We start from the raw sequence: 14,836 nt of genomic DNA on the forward strand, positions 1-14,836 counted from the left end.
AGAAACATGGCTACTGGAACACAGCTCTACATTTTCAGGCAGTTCCCTCCAGCCATTACATCTTGAATAACAAGATGATATCTACTTGATGCATAAGAATAACCTCCAGGAGAACCTCTCGACCCTGTTTGGAATCTCTCAGCCATTAACATTTTGTCTCATTTCCCTCTTCCCCCTTTTGGTCGAGAAGGTTTTCTCAATCCCTTGATGCTAAATCTCAGCTCATTCTAAGGTTTTTCTCAATCCCTTGATGCTGAGTCTCTGCTCATTCCCAGATCTCTGTCCCACATTGCCAGGAAGGTCCACACCCCTGGGAGTCATGTCCCACGTAAAGAGGGGTAAGGTGGTAAGACTGCTTGTTGTGTTGCCTGGAGATAGAGGCCACATCTGAGCAACAAAAGAGGCTCTTTTGGGGGTGACTCTTAGGCCTAAATTTTAAGTAGACTTGACCTATCCTTTGTGGGGTTAAGTTTCATATGAACACACCCCAAGACTGGGGGCTCAGCCTATAGGTTTGGTTGTCCACTCTCCTAAGCCCAATTCTAAACTAAAACAAGAAAAAATCCCAACTCCAGTCTGAGGTCTCAGCTTCAGGTGACCTGTATTATGCGGAAGTATGATTCTTACCAAATATTTTTGTGTGATAAGGAGGAGGGAGCAAGCAATGCTGAGAGCAGCTGATCAGTGTCAAGAGTTCTGGTTTCTAGATCCTGCTCTCCCATTCACTAGTCCTGGTATCTTTGGGAAAGCAATTTTCTTCTCAGTTTCCATTTCCTCAGTTGATAGAAAGGGAAGGTAGCACAGGGAGTGATGCTCATCCTAGGATTCCCTAGAGACAAACTGTTCATGGAACAATTCATGAGGAAGCGCTTTGTGAACTAGAAGGGTCCCATATGTCACAGTTCATGAGGATGTTGGCTCCTGACATTTAAAAATCTAATGGAAAAAGAAGGATGCCACATGGGATAATGTCCGGAGCTTCTTCTCTTGGTCTCTGGTCCCCGGCCGGCGGGGGAAGACGCTGAAGAAAAAGACTCGGACACACTCCTCCAGGTTTGTCGTAAGTGCCAAGTTTTACTGGAGCTAAGCTTGCACACCTTGTTACATTTCTCACGCAGGGGGGAGACTCCCTGCGGGGGACAACCTCTATGCGGCCGTCAAGCACGGCTCTCTGCGGGCTGTCTCCCCGACTTCCCGCCCGGGGTCCTAGATATAGTGTGGTGATTACCAATGGCTGAGCTACACGTACAAGGCTGGGATAGGTGGATAGGAGAGGCGGACGTGTACATCATGGGCGGAAGTGACGATCGGGTGCCATCTTGGCCCGAACGTCGGGTATACGTATAAGGCGGAAACAGGATGCGGGCGCCATCTTGGCTCACTCGATGGGCGGGGGGAACTCTAGGGCAGGCTGCGGCGTGTCCACTAGGCCCGACCCGGGAGGCGGCTCTCCACATCTCCCCCTTTTTTATTCATTTTGACCCAGTGTCTCCATTGATGAGTGTGCTCCCATGAGCCTGAGAGGCCCACTACATGATTTGGTGCTTTGGGGAGTCTGGACTAGGCTCCAGCCATCTTGCGGCTGAACCTCTGGCACCGACCAGAATGCTCACCTCATATAGAGACCGGAGAGCCCGTGAGCTGGAAACCACGTGACTCTCCCTGCAGTGCTTCGCCTCGCAACTGGGTTATGTAGGGGGGCAGGAGAGCGGCAACCAGAGCCGAGAGCGTCATTAGGTGTCTCTGTGCAATGGCCGGAGTCTAGTCTGGCCAGGACCGTGACTCCGCCGTAGAGATCATCCTTTAGACAAAAATTATGACTTCTGGTGCCGCCTTTTACACCCGGGACACGGCCATGGGCTTTGCAGCAGATCCTGTTTTCGAGCGCCCCGCCCTGAGTGGCCGGGACGGGTCATACAGTGAGGGGAAGGACTGGGTAGCGGGACGGTCGTTGCCAAGAGCATCAGGGGCGAGTGACATAGCCAACATAGTGGTGACGCGTAGCTGTTGCTGCGTCTGGAACAAGCGTTCTAACAAACATTTAACAATGAGCAGAGTTACTAAGAGTCCCACTGCTAAAAGAATCCAAGTGGTCAACCTGGGCCAAGAGAACCATGAGGTGACTTGGTCCCACAGTAGCTCGTAGTGGGAAAAGTGGGGTTAAAGTTAGTCTCTCTTCTACTCGGTCGGAGGGTCACTTGCACTGTTGTTGTCATCTTTTCGGTCGTCGCCATCATCAGCAGAGTTGGAGACCGGATCCGGTGGCTCTGGTTGGAGGCTTATCAATTTTCTGGGCAACAGTTCCTTGGCGTCCTCGGGCGACGTCACGGTTCTCACCAGTCTTTCCGGAACCCACACAGGTTGACGTCCTGGTTCCTGGGGAAAAACACAAACAGAGCCTCTGGCCCAACTAAGTACCGGGTCAGGGCCTTTCCATTGTCCTGACAGAATATCTTTCCACCGGACTAGACCTCTATGCGGTGGGCTTGAGGTGGTGTGTTGAAGGGCAGGTGTCACCCCTAGTGGGTTTTCATTTAGAAAATTATATGTAAATAAAGCCACTGACAGTTGAGCCTTCGGGGATAGGCCATGGCTTATTCCCCCTTTTTGTTTTTTGAGCAGGTCTTTAAGAGACCTATGTGCTCTTTCGATGATTCCCTGTCCTTGAGGATTATAAGGGATGCCATGCTTTAATTGCACCTCCATAGTATCACAGAACCTTTGAAAGGTTTGACTGGTGTAAGCTGGTCCATTGTCTGTTTTTAACAATTTTGGCTTGCCCCATGCTGCCCAAGCGGCAAGGCAGTGCGAAATAACCTGGTGAACTTTTTCTCCGGTCTCAGCCGTGGCGAATAGTATTTGGGAGTATGTATCTATAGATACATGTAAATATCTCACTTTGCCAAATTCCGCATGGTGAGTGACATCCATTTGCCAAATGTCACCTGGGATGAGACCTTTGGGGTTGATGCCCAGTGAAGGGGCTGCCTTTTGCTCGGAACAATTATTGCAGGCTCTAACTATATCTCGGGCAGCTGCGCGCGGTATTTGAAACCGTCTGGCCAAGGTGCTTGCATTGACATGAAATTTAGTATGGAATCCCTGTGCTTGCTGATATGGTGTTAGCACTGGGAAAATATGTGGTTGCCGAGTGGCCTTATCTACTAGGCGATTTCCCTGCGCCATGGGACCTGGCAGGCCTGAGTGAGCTCTTATATGGGTTATGAAGAAGGGGCATTGCTGGGAATATATGGTTTCCTGAAGTTTGAGGAAGAATAGTCTTACTGAGGAAGAATGCTTTATAACGCCCACCGTTTCTAAAATATTTACAGAATTCACTACGTAAAGGGAGTCTGATACAATATTCAGAGGATCGGTGATTTCTTTCAGGACAGTGATAATGACTTGTAATTCTACCCACTGAGGTCTTTGTGGTTGAAAAAATACTGTCTTGGGAGTACTCCCTTCTACACAGTATGCTCCTGAACCGGAGCTGGAACCATCCGTGTATACGGTGAGGGCATTCACTAGTGGCTTAGGTGAAGTTATTTTAGGAAAAATTATTGGATGTTGGGTAATAAATTGCAAGAGGGGGTCTTTTGGGTATTGGTTGTCAATATTTCCTGCAAAAATACACCTGAGAATAGCCCATTGGTCTATGCACCCAGTAAGCGTTTCGAGTTGCCGGGAAGAGTATGGCACTCTGAGGTTTTTAGGGTGTTGGCCAAAGTGTTGCACTGCTCTTTTGAGGGCTTCTGAGGCCAATTCTGCAACCGCTGTGGGATAATGTTCTAAACTTTTTCCGGGGGAGATTCCGGGGTGGACCCAGAGTAGTGGTCCTTGTTGCCACAGCACTGCCGTAGGCTGCAGTTCTGTGGGCAGCAGGCAGGCTTCAAAAGGTTCATGGGGGTTTATTCTTTTTATGACAGCGGTGCTGAGTGCCTCCTCTACTTTAGCTAGTGCTCGCCGTGCTTCGGGAGTGAGAAGCCGGGGAGAGGTTATATCTGGGTCTCCTTTCAACAAATCATATAAAGGTGCCAGTGTGGCATTGGGTAGTTTTAAGTATGGGCGAACCCAATTGATATCCCCCATTAGTTTTTGCAGGTCATTTAGGGTCTTAAGAGTGTCTGTTCTAAGAGACACCTTTTGGGGGGAGACTTGAGTGGGCGAAAGCTTCGCTCCCAGGAAGGTGGCATTATCAGCCATTTGAATTTTTTCAGGAGCAATCATGAGATTGATATTTCTGAGCGTCAGCACTAGATGTGACAGCGCTGCCTGAAGGAGGGGTAAGTCTGCAGAAGTTAGTAAAAGATCGTCCATGTAGTGAACGATTTTCACTCGAGGGAAACGTCGCCGGGTATCAGTTAACCGTGCGGCAACGTACAGTTGACACATAGTAGGGCTATTGGTCATGCCCTGGGGCAGGACTGTCCATTCAAATCGTTGACTAGGCCCTTCCTGGTTAAGGGAAGGTATGGTAAAGGCGAACTTTGGGGTGTCTTCAGGGTGAAGTGGGATTGAGAAAAAACAGTCTTTAAGGTCTAGTATAAAGACAGGCCAATGCTCCGGTAAGGCGGAGAGCAAGGGTAACCCCGTTTGAACAGGTCCTAGGGGTTCCATACAGTTATTAATGGCTCTTAAATCATGTAATAGTCTCCATTTCCCTGATTTTTTCTTTATGACAAATACAGGTGTATTCCAAGGGGATGAGGACGGAATGATATGACCTTCTTTTAGCTGTTCTGATATAAGCGCGTGTAGCGCATTGAGCTTTTCCTGCGGCAAGGGCCACTGAGGCACCCAAATAGGGGTCAATGTTTTCCAAGTTATTTTTATTGGGGTAGGTGGGAATCTTCCCTCAGTGGCCCCCGCGAAAAACCCAGGCCCTGCCTGCCTGGATTGGGTATGGTCTGTACAGGCGCTGGGCGTCCTTGCAGGGAGGCCCCCAATCCTTTTCCGGGGACGTATCCCATACCTTTTAGAAGGTCCTTGGCTGTTTTGGAATAATTAGTTGTTAGGGTAAGATCCATTTGTGTCAGTACGTCTCTTCCCCATAGGAAAACGGGTAAAGCCAGCACGAAAGGCTGAAAAGAGCCGTGATGTCCTTCGTCATCTGCCCAGTGAAGGGCGGAGGCACTTATCATGGGAGCAGAGCACTGCCCGATCCCTGTGAGGATTTCTTCCGCTTTGCATAGCGACCAAGAGGCGGGCCAGTCTTGCTGCCGTATAATAGATCGGTCAGCTCCGGTGTCCAGCAGGCCCAGGAAGGGCCTGCCTTGCACCTTGAGTGTCAACATGGGTCGGTTCTCTAGGGACATATGTAAACCTTCAAAGATTTCCCCAGACGATCCAAATCCTCTGTCTCCCCTTAGGTCGGGTCTGCTTGGAAAGGCAGCATGTAAACTAGGCAGGAGCAGGAGTTGTGCCAATTTATCGCCCTCTGCAATGACTAAGGTGCCTTGCTGTGACTGAACCATGATTTGGGGGGAGCCGGTGAAGTCTGAGTCTACCACGCCTGGTATAACTGTTAGTCCTTTTAGGGCCATGGACGCTCTCCCTAATATTAACCCAACAGCCCCTTGGGGTAAGGGCCCTTTAAAGGAAGTTTTCACTAGCTGAACACCCATGGAGGGGGTTAATACGAGTCGGGAGGTGGCACAGAGGTCCAATCCTGCGGACCCGGGGGACGCACGGAGCGGAGAGGAGCAGGGCGGGGGCCCTCCGTATTGGGGGGCCCCCTCCGCCCGTTTTTTGAGGGCTGTTCTGGTCTTCCAGAGAGACGCTCCCCTTCTGCGCTGAAGGCTGATCTACAATCTTCCGCACGATGGGGTCCCTTTCTACAGCGGCCACAGAGTTTGCTTTGGACTCGGGGTTCATTTTGCCGCTGATTAGGGGCTCTACCGGGACATTCCCTCTTAAAGTGACCTGGTTTGCCACATCCAAAACAGGTTTTAGGCCTTACCACAGGACCCCCCGAGTCTCCTGTGTCCACATGTAGAGAGCTAGCTAGCATGGCAGCAAGACCTGCATTAGTTAAAGGGCTACCAGCATCTCTACAGAGGCGAACCCAATCTGTCAGGGACTTCCCTCGATTTTGTGCAAGAATAACTTTACATTCTTTATTGCACTGTTCGAATATCATCTGTTTGATAACTGTTTCTGCTACCCCTGGGTCAGAAAAGATTCTTTCTGCTGCGGTCTGCATTTTTGCCACAAAGTCTACAAATGGTTCGGTGGGTCCTTGGTGAATGCTGGTAAGCGAGGCCTGAGCTTCCCCTTCCCCGGTCAGCTTTTTCCATGCTCCCACAAAGCAGCGGAAGACTTGAGCATAGACTTCTTGTGGATACCCCGTCTGATTGTGGGCGTGGGTGCCTTTTCCTAGTAGCATGTCGGCATTCCACCCACCCCGCCTCCCTGCGGCATTCTTTGCCGCTTGTTCTTCCGCTAATTCCTCAAACCACGCTTTCCAGTCGATGTACCGACCTGGAGGCAAGCAAGCACGAGCGAGCTGATAAATGTCTGCGGGCGTGTGGTTTAGTGCCGAGAGGTTCTCAACCATATTTAGAGTGAATGGTGCATTCGGGCCATACTGATGAACAGCTTGTCTTAATTCTTTTAACACTTTATAGTCATAGGCCTCATACTGGTTATTACCGGGAGGATTAATAAGGACTGGAAACATGCCTGTTGGCTGATTAGCACTTATCGCATTAAAAGGGTTCCATCTCCAAAAGAATCTCCCCCTACCAAGAGTTAACGAGCGGCCCTGTGGGGCTGTATACGCGGGCGGCGGAGGTAGGCAAAGTGGTCCCTCCTCCTGCCAGCGCTCCGGAAATTCAGGGTTACCTTCTGGAGGGGGTGAAAAAGAATCATGACAGTTACCCGAGTCGGCCACTAGGGGGAGCCCGTATCGGGGGTCTAAGGTGGAAACACCAGGGCCTCCCCCCAAAGGCCCCCGCGTCACGCTCGCGGGTGCGGGCGGGGCGGAAGGTCGTGGGCAGGTTTCTAGCTCAATTAACGGGTTTTCATTTGTCCCCACACCCTTACCGTCCTCTGATGCTGAGTCCGAGCTGTCTGATGAGGCGCCTGGCTCCGACGGCCTGCCTCTGCAAGAACCGTCCGTAGACGAGGCAGACCGGGAACTTTCAGACTGCCCCATGCTTGCAGTCGGCACTAGCTTCAAGCGTGCTCGGTGACGTCTACCGAGCTCTCCCCCGGGGTGGCCTGAGTACCCACGGGCCTTAACCCTCAAGTAAAGCAAAGACACTTACCTCTTCGCGGTGATCAGGCGCGAAGGTTGAGAGGAATCAGGAGAGGCGCGAGGATGTTCCCCGTACGGGCCACCACTTGTCCGGAGCTTCTTCTCTTGGTCTCTGGTCCCCGGCCGGCGGGGGAAGACGCTGAAGAAAAAGACTCGGACACACTCCTCCAGGTTTGTCGTAAGTGCCAAGTTTTACTGGAGCTAAGCTTGCACACCTTGTTACATTTCTCACGCAGGGGGGAGACTCCCTGCGGGGGACAACCTCTATGCGGCCGTCAAGCACGGCTCTCTGCGGGCTGTCTCCCCGACTTCCCGCCCGGGGTCCTAGATATAGTGTGGTGATTACCAATGGCTGAGCTACACGTACAAGGCTGGGATAGGTGGATAGGAGAGGCGGACGTGTACATCATGGGCGGAAGTGACGATCGGGTGCCATCTTGGCCCGAACGTCGGGTATACGTATAAAGCGGAAACAGGATGCGGGCGCCATCTTGGCTCACTCGATGGGCGGGGGGAACTCTAGGGCAGGCTGCGGCGTGTCCACTAGGCCTGACCCGGGAGGCGGCTCTCCACAGGATAAAATATTAGAGACACATCAGTTTTAGAGGGATATCAGTTCTTGTAATCTGTAACCTCTTGGATGCCTATCAGCCCAAACCTTTTACGATTTTTAGATATTTCCTTCTGACTTCTTGTCCAACTCACATGTGAGAACATTACTTTGATTCAACAAATCCAATAAAGGTTATTAATTAAAGTAATCTTGATGTTGGTCTTAGAATCACAGATTCTGCATAGTACCTTCAAAATGGCCAAGAGACACACAGGTGGCATTTTCATTCTTCACCATTTTAGCCACACTACCATTTACTATTTTAGTATCAGGATATAGCTGAGGTTTATTCTTTAGCCTGTGGTCCTCAAACTTCCTGAGGAGAACTTTCTATCTTATTGACAAAGTTCTTGATTAGAACTTTGGAGACAGAATTGGAGAAGGAAAATGCAGAGAACAGTCAGAATTGACCTAACTTGTGGACCTGCTCACCCAGGCAGATGGTGTCACTGCAGTCCCAGCTCTGCTCTAGCTGATACCTGATCCTGTCTCAGTGACAGAACTTCAGTTTTCTCATGTATGAAATGAGAATAACAAAGCATTCCTCACATTGGATGCTCACTTATTGTTAATTCCCTTTCTCTTCGTTCCTCTTAGGCATTTTCTCTTAGCCCCCTTTTCTCTTGAAAAAAACAGGAGAACTAGGAGACCAAAGACTTCTGATGCATGCACTGGAGTCCTGAAAAACCTGTGCCTCCCTTTCAGCATCCGTGGAGGACTAAGGAGAACCTAAAGCTGATTCCAAAACTTTCCTTGGAGAAACAACTCCAAAAGCTATCTCAAATGACCCATGACAAACTCTGGATCTGTTCTGTAACGATTTGTTGAAGAGTGCCTTTGAAAAATATTGCTTTTTTTCTTTCTTTGCTTTGTAAATATGTTGTATTATACAATTTTAAAAGTTTAAAACAATAACAACAAATTATCTCAAATGGGTCTATATTGGACGACATCAAACAAAGAGAGGCAAAATTGAGAAGAAGGCAAAGTTTGCTTTCAGTTCCTTCCCCTTCTTTATTTGAAAACCCTTCTTTTTCCTGATGCCCAGTATCTTTTCCTGGACACTCAGATGCCCTGGGTCAAGCTTTTCTTCTCTAGGGAAACCTGTCGACCTAGGTGGGACTCAAGCTTCAGCCCTCTTATCTCTCAATTATGCTCACCACAACTCTTATGCTGGAAGCTGCCCCAGTTCAGAGACTTCTGGAAGAATAGCTGATAAAAGAAGTCACTCAGAGATTAAAAAGCTAGTAAGGTTTTTTTGGTCTTCTTACCCAAGAGAATGTACAGCTTCTCCTGTGGTACATTTTAAGGACAAGGCACCATAAAGGGGGCCTTTTAAATTTAATTTCTTATCTATTTAAATATTTTTATCAAGAAAAAATAATACACATAAAACCACCAAAAATGGATATCTTAGTTAGCTTACCCATAGGTGTATTTAAATGAAGTATCCAAAATAATCATTGTAAAGCCTGTATTTGTACAGAAATTTTCATCAACCAACTTAAAATTAAGAAAAACATACCTGAAGATTGGGAGAAAGATCAAGGGCAAAGGTGGAGCTATGACAGAAACATAGGATTTAACAAATGAGTATGACGGCCAAATCACCACACTGACAGTTCTTTTAGTCTCCTGTGCAAGGGGCCCTTTTATTATCTTTCCTAGCCCCTATCCTGAATCCATACGTAAAAAGAAATTTATTTGCCAAAGAGGCAAAACAGCCATCTACTAGGCAGTGCCTGTTATCAGCAGGAGATAAGCAGTGTTGCTCCCTGACCTCATACAACTGCTGCCCAAAGCAAGTAGCCTGAGCAGCCGGCACAGGGAAGCTTCTGGGATATTTCCAATACCTGTGAACACCCACAATTAGAGGCTTCAGAGAACGCCCTTTGGAATTTCCTAGTCTTAAAAGAATTATTTTGAGTACGGATTGAGGTGGAAACATTTTTTAAGGCAACCAACTGTCTAAGTATGTTCCTTGTCTACCTACAGAAGAGGCATACTTTGGCTGAAAGGATTTTCTTTGCTTTTTCCTGCTCTAAGGCAGGCAAAACTGAGAAAAAGGGGAAAATTCTTTCAGCCCTTAGGAACTTTCCAACTGAAAACACTAAATTTTCAAGTGGTAAAATAAAATTACCAATAAACGAAGCAATAGAGGAACTTGGCCGGCCTCAAAGCAATTCTCTTGGAACCCATGACAGAGGAAAAAGGTGGGACCAGCTGCCTGGTTAGCTTTGACATGGGAGACAGTAAGCAGACCTGGTAGGAGGTGCCATCTTCACACCATCCCAGGGGAGAGAAGTTCAAGCAGTGGAGACATCTGTGGAACGCTGGAGACAAGAGGTGCAGCCAGAGTAGCTGGGTTTGCTGCAGAGAAACAAAGACTTTGTAGCTTGGTTAGGTATATCCGAGGAGGCCAACGGTCACAAACCAAAAAAAGGTTTTCCACGTACACCCTGCAGAACGGGCTTATCATCGCCCTGCCCGGGTATTTTTAGCTGCACTTGTATACGGGTATAACCACAGTGTCAACAGCATCATCCTCGACTACAAAGGACACCAGTGACAAATCTCAGGGCCCTCTGAATTTGAAGATAACATTGTTAACTGCTGTGAATGCCAGATTTTTTATTGTCAACAGAGCTTCTCAAGTTATTTATGCCTTCAGTGACTTGTATTGGATCACCTCCCTCTTTTAGCTGCTTCCCCTTAACATGTCATAAAGAAAGTGAGACTGTTGTCAGCCCTAACATGTCCTACATTGCCTGAAGGACCCCTGGAATTGAAGTTCCCCAACATAAGCCTGAGCCCTCTCACTCTGTTAACCTCTCCACTTTAGCTTGTCTCTGTGATTCCCTTGGGAACTTATCAATGGCACAAAATGCTATCTCATTCTTTATTCTGGGAACTCTGAACAGCTTCCCCTTCCCCCTCAAAAAAAAAATCACTCTCTAAAGACGCCTTATATGCCCAGTTTCAAACCATTCCTGCAAGGATTTCTGAAGAACCTGCACAAGGAGGCTATTGTGTGCGTATACAAATAAATGACCCAATTCAATGGTTTAATACTATCTGCCAAGTTAAACTACTGTGGAGCAGCTGTGCACATTTAAAATGATGCCTGGCACAACTGGAGATCCATAAATCAGCAGCAGCATACTTTCATCCAATTAAGAGAGCTAAATAAGAAAAAAATCCACAAATGAAGATGTGTCTAGGACATGGATGACATCTCCATTCCTCTCTAAATGCAAAAATTAATAAAAATAAAAATAAGTCCTCATTTTGCTAGTGGTAAGGCTGGGGTTTCTTTTTCTAGGGACACAACTCTTCCAGCATTTCAAATCCTGGCATAAAACCTTGCTCTTAGGAAGGTCATCTCAAGCTCCTCTGTTCATCCTTCTCTAAGTTGTAGGGTAAAATAGAATTGATGATGCAACCTGGAAAGCAATAGTTCTTAAAAAGGAGTGGATGGGTAAGCAAGGACCCCAAATTTGTCTTGGGAAAATTATGACCATGTTATTTGGGCCCTGTCTCTGTGCAATGAATCCTTTGTTCTGGCTTGTTCATCTGCAGGACAAGGACACCCAGCAGCAGGTCAGACAGGTTGGCCAACAGATGCCTCAATCCGACTTTGGTTGGTCTGGGACACACAGTCTCGGCTAGAGAAGCCAGGTCCAACTAAATGATTGCATTGTTCTAAGGTAAGATGGGTCCCTGGAGGATGGGGTGACCAACTGTCCAGAATATGGGAGTTTTAGTACTAAAATCAGAAAAATCCGAGTAAACCAAGACGAGTTTGTCACCCTGTAGGAGACCAATTTTTAGGCTATTTCAAAAGTTTGAATTCACGATTTGTCTAGATGAACTGAGAATCCTCAGTCTCTCTTTAGGTAAATGATGAGTCAGCATTAACAATACAGGCCCCAAGTAGCATTATGTAGTACTACACAGATGCCCTCATCAATAACTATCAATTAAGCTCTTGTTTTGTGCTCAGCATTGTGCTATGTTCAGAGCAGAGATAAAAACTAAAGTGCAATTCATTTCTCAATTTCCTTTAATTCGCCTTTTTAGAGCACAGTCAAGTAAACCTATGTCATCTACCAAAGGATCTGGCAACTCACAAATAGATATGCTTTTACTGGGAGACTGGGGAAGTCTTCTGGGCTGCCCCAACCTGCGTCTGGTCCATCATCCCACCCCAAATACTCTAACAGCTCTCCAGGTCAGTCTCAACAACCGCTCATGGTTAGCTTGAGTTGGCAGCGGAGGGAAGAAGACAGAATGCCCCATCTCTACAAAGATATAAGACGAATTTCTTGTGGTTGATAAACCCTCTCTAAAGACGATTCTTGACTACAGATTCCCCAAAAAAATTTTTTAAATATGCTTAGCCTTCAAAGGGAACTACTAGAAAGGAAAACACTCATTTGATCTTGGAAACTTTACTTATTTAAAGACATTGTCTTGTAGTCAGATACATTAAATCCTTACACATGACTTATCAGACGAAAACATAATGTTCTTTTGAGACTGCCACTGTTAGAAGGCAAATGAGTATCCTGAGGTTGGAACTGAAATTTCATTCTCCCTGATTACAATGGCAAAACTTTTTATTGTAGAAAACCTGGAAAATGCATGACAGTAAAAGAAAATTTGAGTAACATAAAATACCACAATTCTACCATAACCACTATTCTAGTCTTTTTTTGTGCACATATATTTTTTACATAATAGGAATCACCATATATTCATTTCAGTATTCTGTTTTTTTCCCCTTAGACACTAGAATTCCAGTATTTCTATGTATCATTCGTATTCCTCTAAACTAGAGGCTCTCAAACTTTTTGGTCTCAGGAAACCTTCATAGTCATAAAAATGATGAAGCAAGAATTTTGGTTTTGTAAGTTATGTGCATTAACCATATTAAAAGTTAAAACAGAGAAACATAAAAAAAATAGTTACTAATTCATTTTGTGTTAACACCTTTTAAATGAAAAATAATTATTACATTCTCCAAAATAAAAAATCAGTGGGAAGAGTGGCATTATTTTAACATTTCTACAAATTTCCTTAATGTCTGGCTTAGTAGAAGCCAGCTGGATTCTCATATCTTCTTTTTTTGGGTGCATGGCCCGGAAATCAAAGGTGGTCTCCCACATGGAAGGTGGGCATTCTACCATTGGATCACCCAGGCACCCTGCATTCTCATGTCTTCTTCAACCAATCTGTTATGATGTGTTGTTTTGGTTGAAATATATGAATAAATTCCAGCCTCCAACAGACATGTAGCTGGAATGGGAGAAGTATACTAATAGACTTTTCTGATAATTATGGCTATTGTTCTTTGGTCCTTGCCATGACTTGACAAGTGGTGATTTCTTAAAGGCTTTTATAATGCAGCGTCTGAAGCCATAAAAATGAACTTTTTGTTCCCATTTTATTAAAATCCATTGGTCCATCTTGCACTTTGGGTAGATTTTTCACTTATGCATCATTTTATAACATAATGCCTAAGAACATTTGGAAGGCATTAGTGAATTGAGGTATCTATATCTTCTAAATGTTGACACATTTCATAAAACAATACAAAACATTCACATTCATTAATAACACCACTGATCTCATTAAAAATGCCTCTAAGTATTGGAAAGTTATCAAGCTCATGGTGGTAGATACAAGTTTTCTGAAATTTTAAAATTTCACTTGAAAGTTCTTATTGTATCTTTGGCAACATTTCTTGTAGTGACAGGCTCACTTGGTACATTTTAGAGAAAATATCTGCCAAAATCCGATCTGAATAACCATAGTTTGTCAACAATTCTCTCAAGTAAGGTGGCATTCTATGAAAAAAGCAACTAGTTCAGCTTGCAACTCAATGACAGAGTAATTTCCATCCAACTTCACACTTTAGGATGCAGCACAAATGCTGTATGACACCTTCCCATTTAAGTGTAGACTATTAAAGAATGAATACTCAGGGCTCAGATTTAATACAAGGAAAGATTTGTATTGCTTCTTCAAGAGCATTCGTAATTAACACTGACCTTCTTTCCCTGTGAGTGCATGGCATTAAAGAACACAATTGCTACTAACATAGTTGGACCCACTGCCTTGTTTCATGATTTGGTGCCAGCAATTTTACCCACTGTTGCTTTTGCACCATCAGTGCAAATATCACCCCAGGGAAAAGGGCAAAAAAAGTTTTTTCAGCATGGGCAAGCTCTGGGAATCGAACCCGGGTTTCCAGCATGGCAAGTGAGAATTCTGCTGCTGAGCCACCGTGGCACTGCCCAATAGTATTATTATTACAAGAAATATTTTCACCTTGCTCACCTGCTTGCAAGGATTTTGGGGACTCCGATCACGTGAGGACTGTGCTTTGAAAACCACTATTCTACAATACTGGTCTCCAGAGTAGAGTGCATGCTACATAAGGATAAGAGAGAAAAAGTAAAACTTCCATTTATATATTCTTATCTCATCCTTCTAAAGTTCCTACTTTGTGTATTTTTTATAACATCCTTAATTTATTAAATCAGAAATACATGCCTGTAACAAGCACCAAGAAAAAGTCATAGAAATATTGAGGTTAAAAACATGTACTGATGAGCTGTATAATCAAAAATTTGGAGGCCACTCTGCTAAAACATGTTTTTTAGTGGCACAGAATAGACCAAAATTGTACTTTATTATTCCCATATCATTTGACATCACAAATAACGCAGCAATAAACATATCTATGCACAATTTTTGTGAGCATCTCTCATTATTTTCTTAAGATAGATTGCTGGAAGTGGAATTATTGGGTTGAAAAGTATAAATATTTTAAACATTTACTGATAAATATTTCAAAATTACTCCCTCCAAAGATTGACTTCTATCAACCGTACAGAGTGCCGTCCACCAGACTGCACCTAACCAGCATGAGCATTCAGGGCAATCTTCAGCAATTT

The 14,836-nt window shown here is 45.5% G+C and overlaps 1 protein-coding gene across 3 annotated transcripts in view; it reads right to left on the bottom strand.

Annotated features, from left to right (window-relative positions):
- Positions 1-5,619: 5,619 nt before the first annotated feature.
- The window catches only part of LOC143669720 (endogenous retrovirus group K member 10 Gag polyprotein-like), a 73,170-nt gene continuing 63,953 nt past the window's right edge, over positions 5,620-14,836 (bottom strand). Inside the window, exons 3-4 of one of the 3 annotated variants that reach the window (XM_077144312.1) lie at positions 10,137-10,244; positions 5,620-9,436 (exon numbers count right to left, since the gene is read on the bottom strand). In XM_077144312.1, the coding sequence (XP_077000427.1) occupies positions 5,636-7,159 (1,524 nt within the window). In that variant the 5' untranslated portion in view covers positions 7,160-9,436; positions 10,137-10,244 and the 3' untranslated portion in view covers positions 5,620-5,635. Of the gene's footprint in view, positions 10,262-14,836 lie in introns of all 3 variants that reach the window. The other 2 variants (XM_077144313.1, XM_077144314.1) reach the window with 2 other exon arrangements.

The sequence above is a fragment of the Tamandua tetradactyla genome, chromosome 26, assembly GCF_023851605.1.
Source record: "Tamandua tetradactyla isolate mTamTet1 chromosome 26, mTamTet1.pri, whole genome shotgun sequence".
In the NCBI taxonomy this organism is placed as follows: Eukaryota; Metazoa; Chordata; class Mammalia; order Pilosa; family Myrmecophagidae; genus Tamandua; species Tamandua tetradactyla.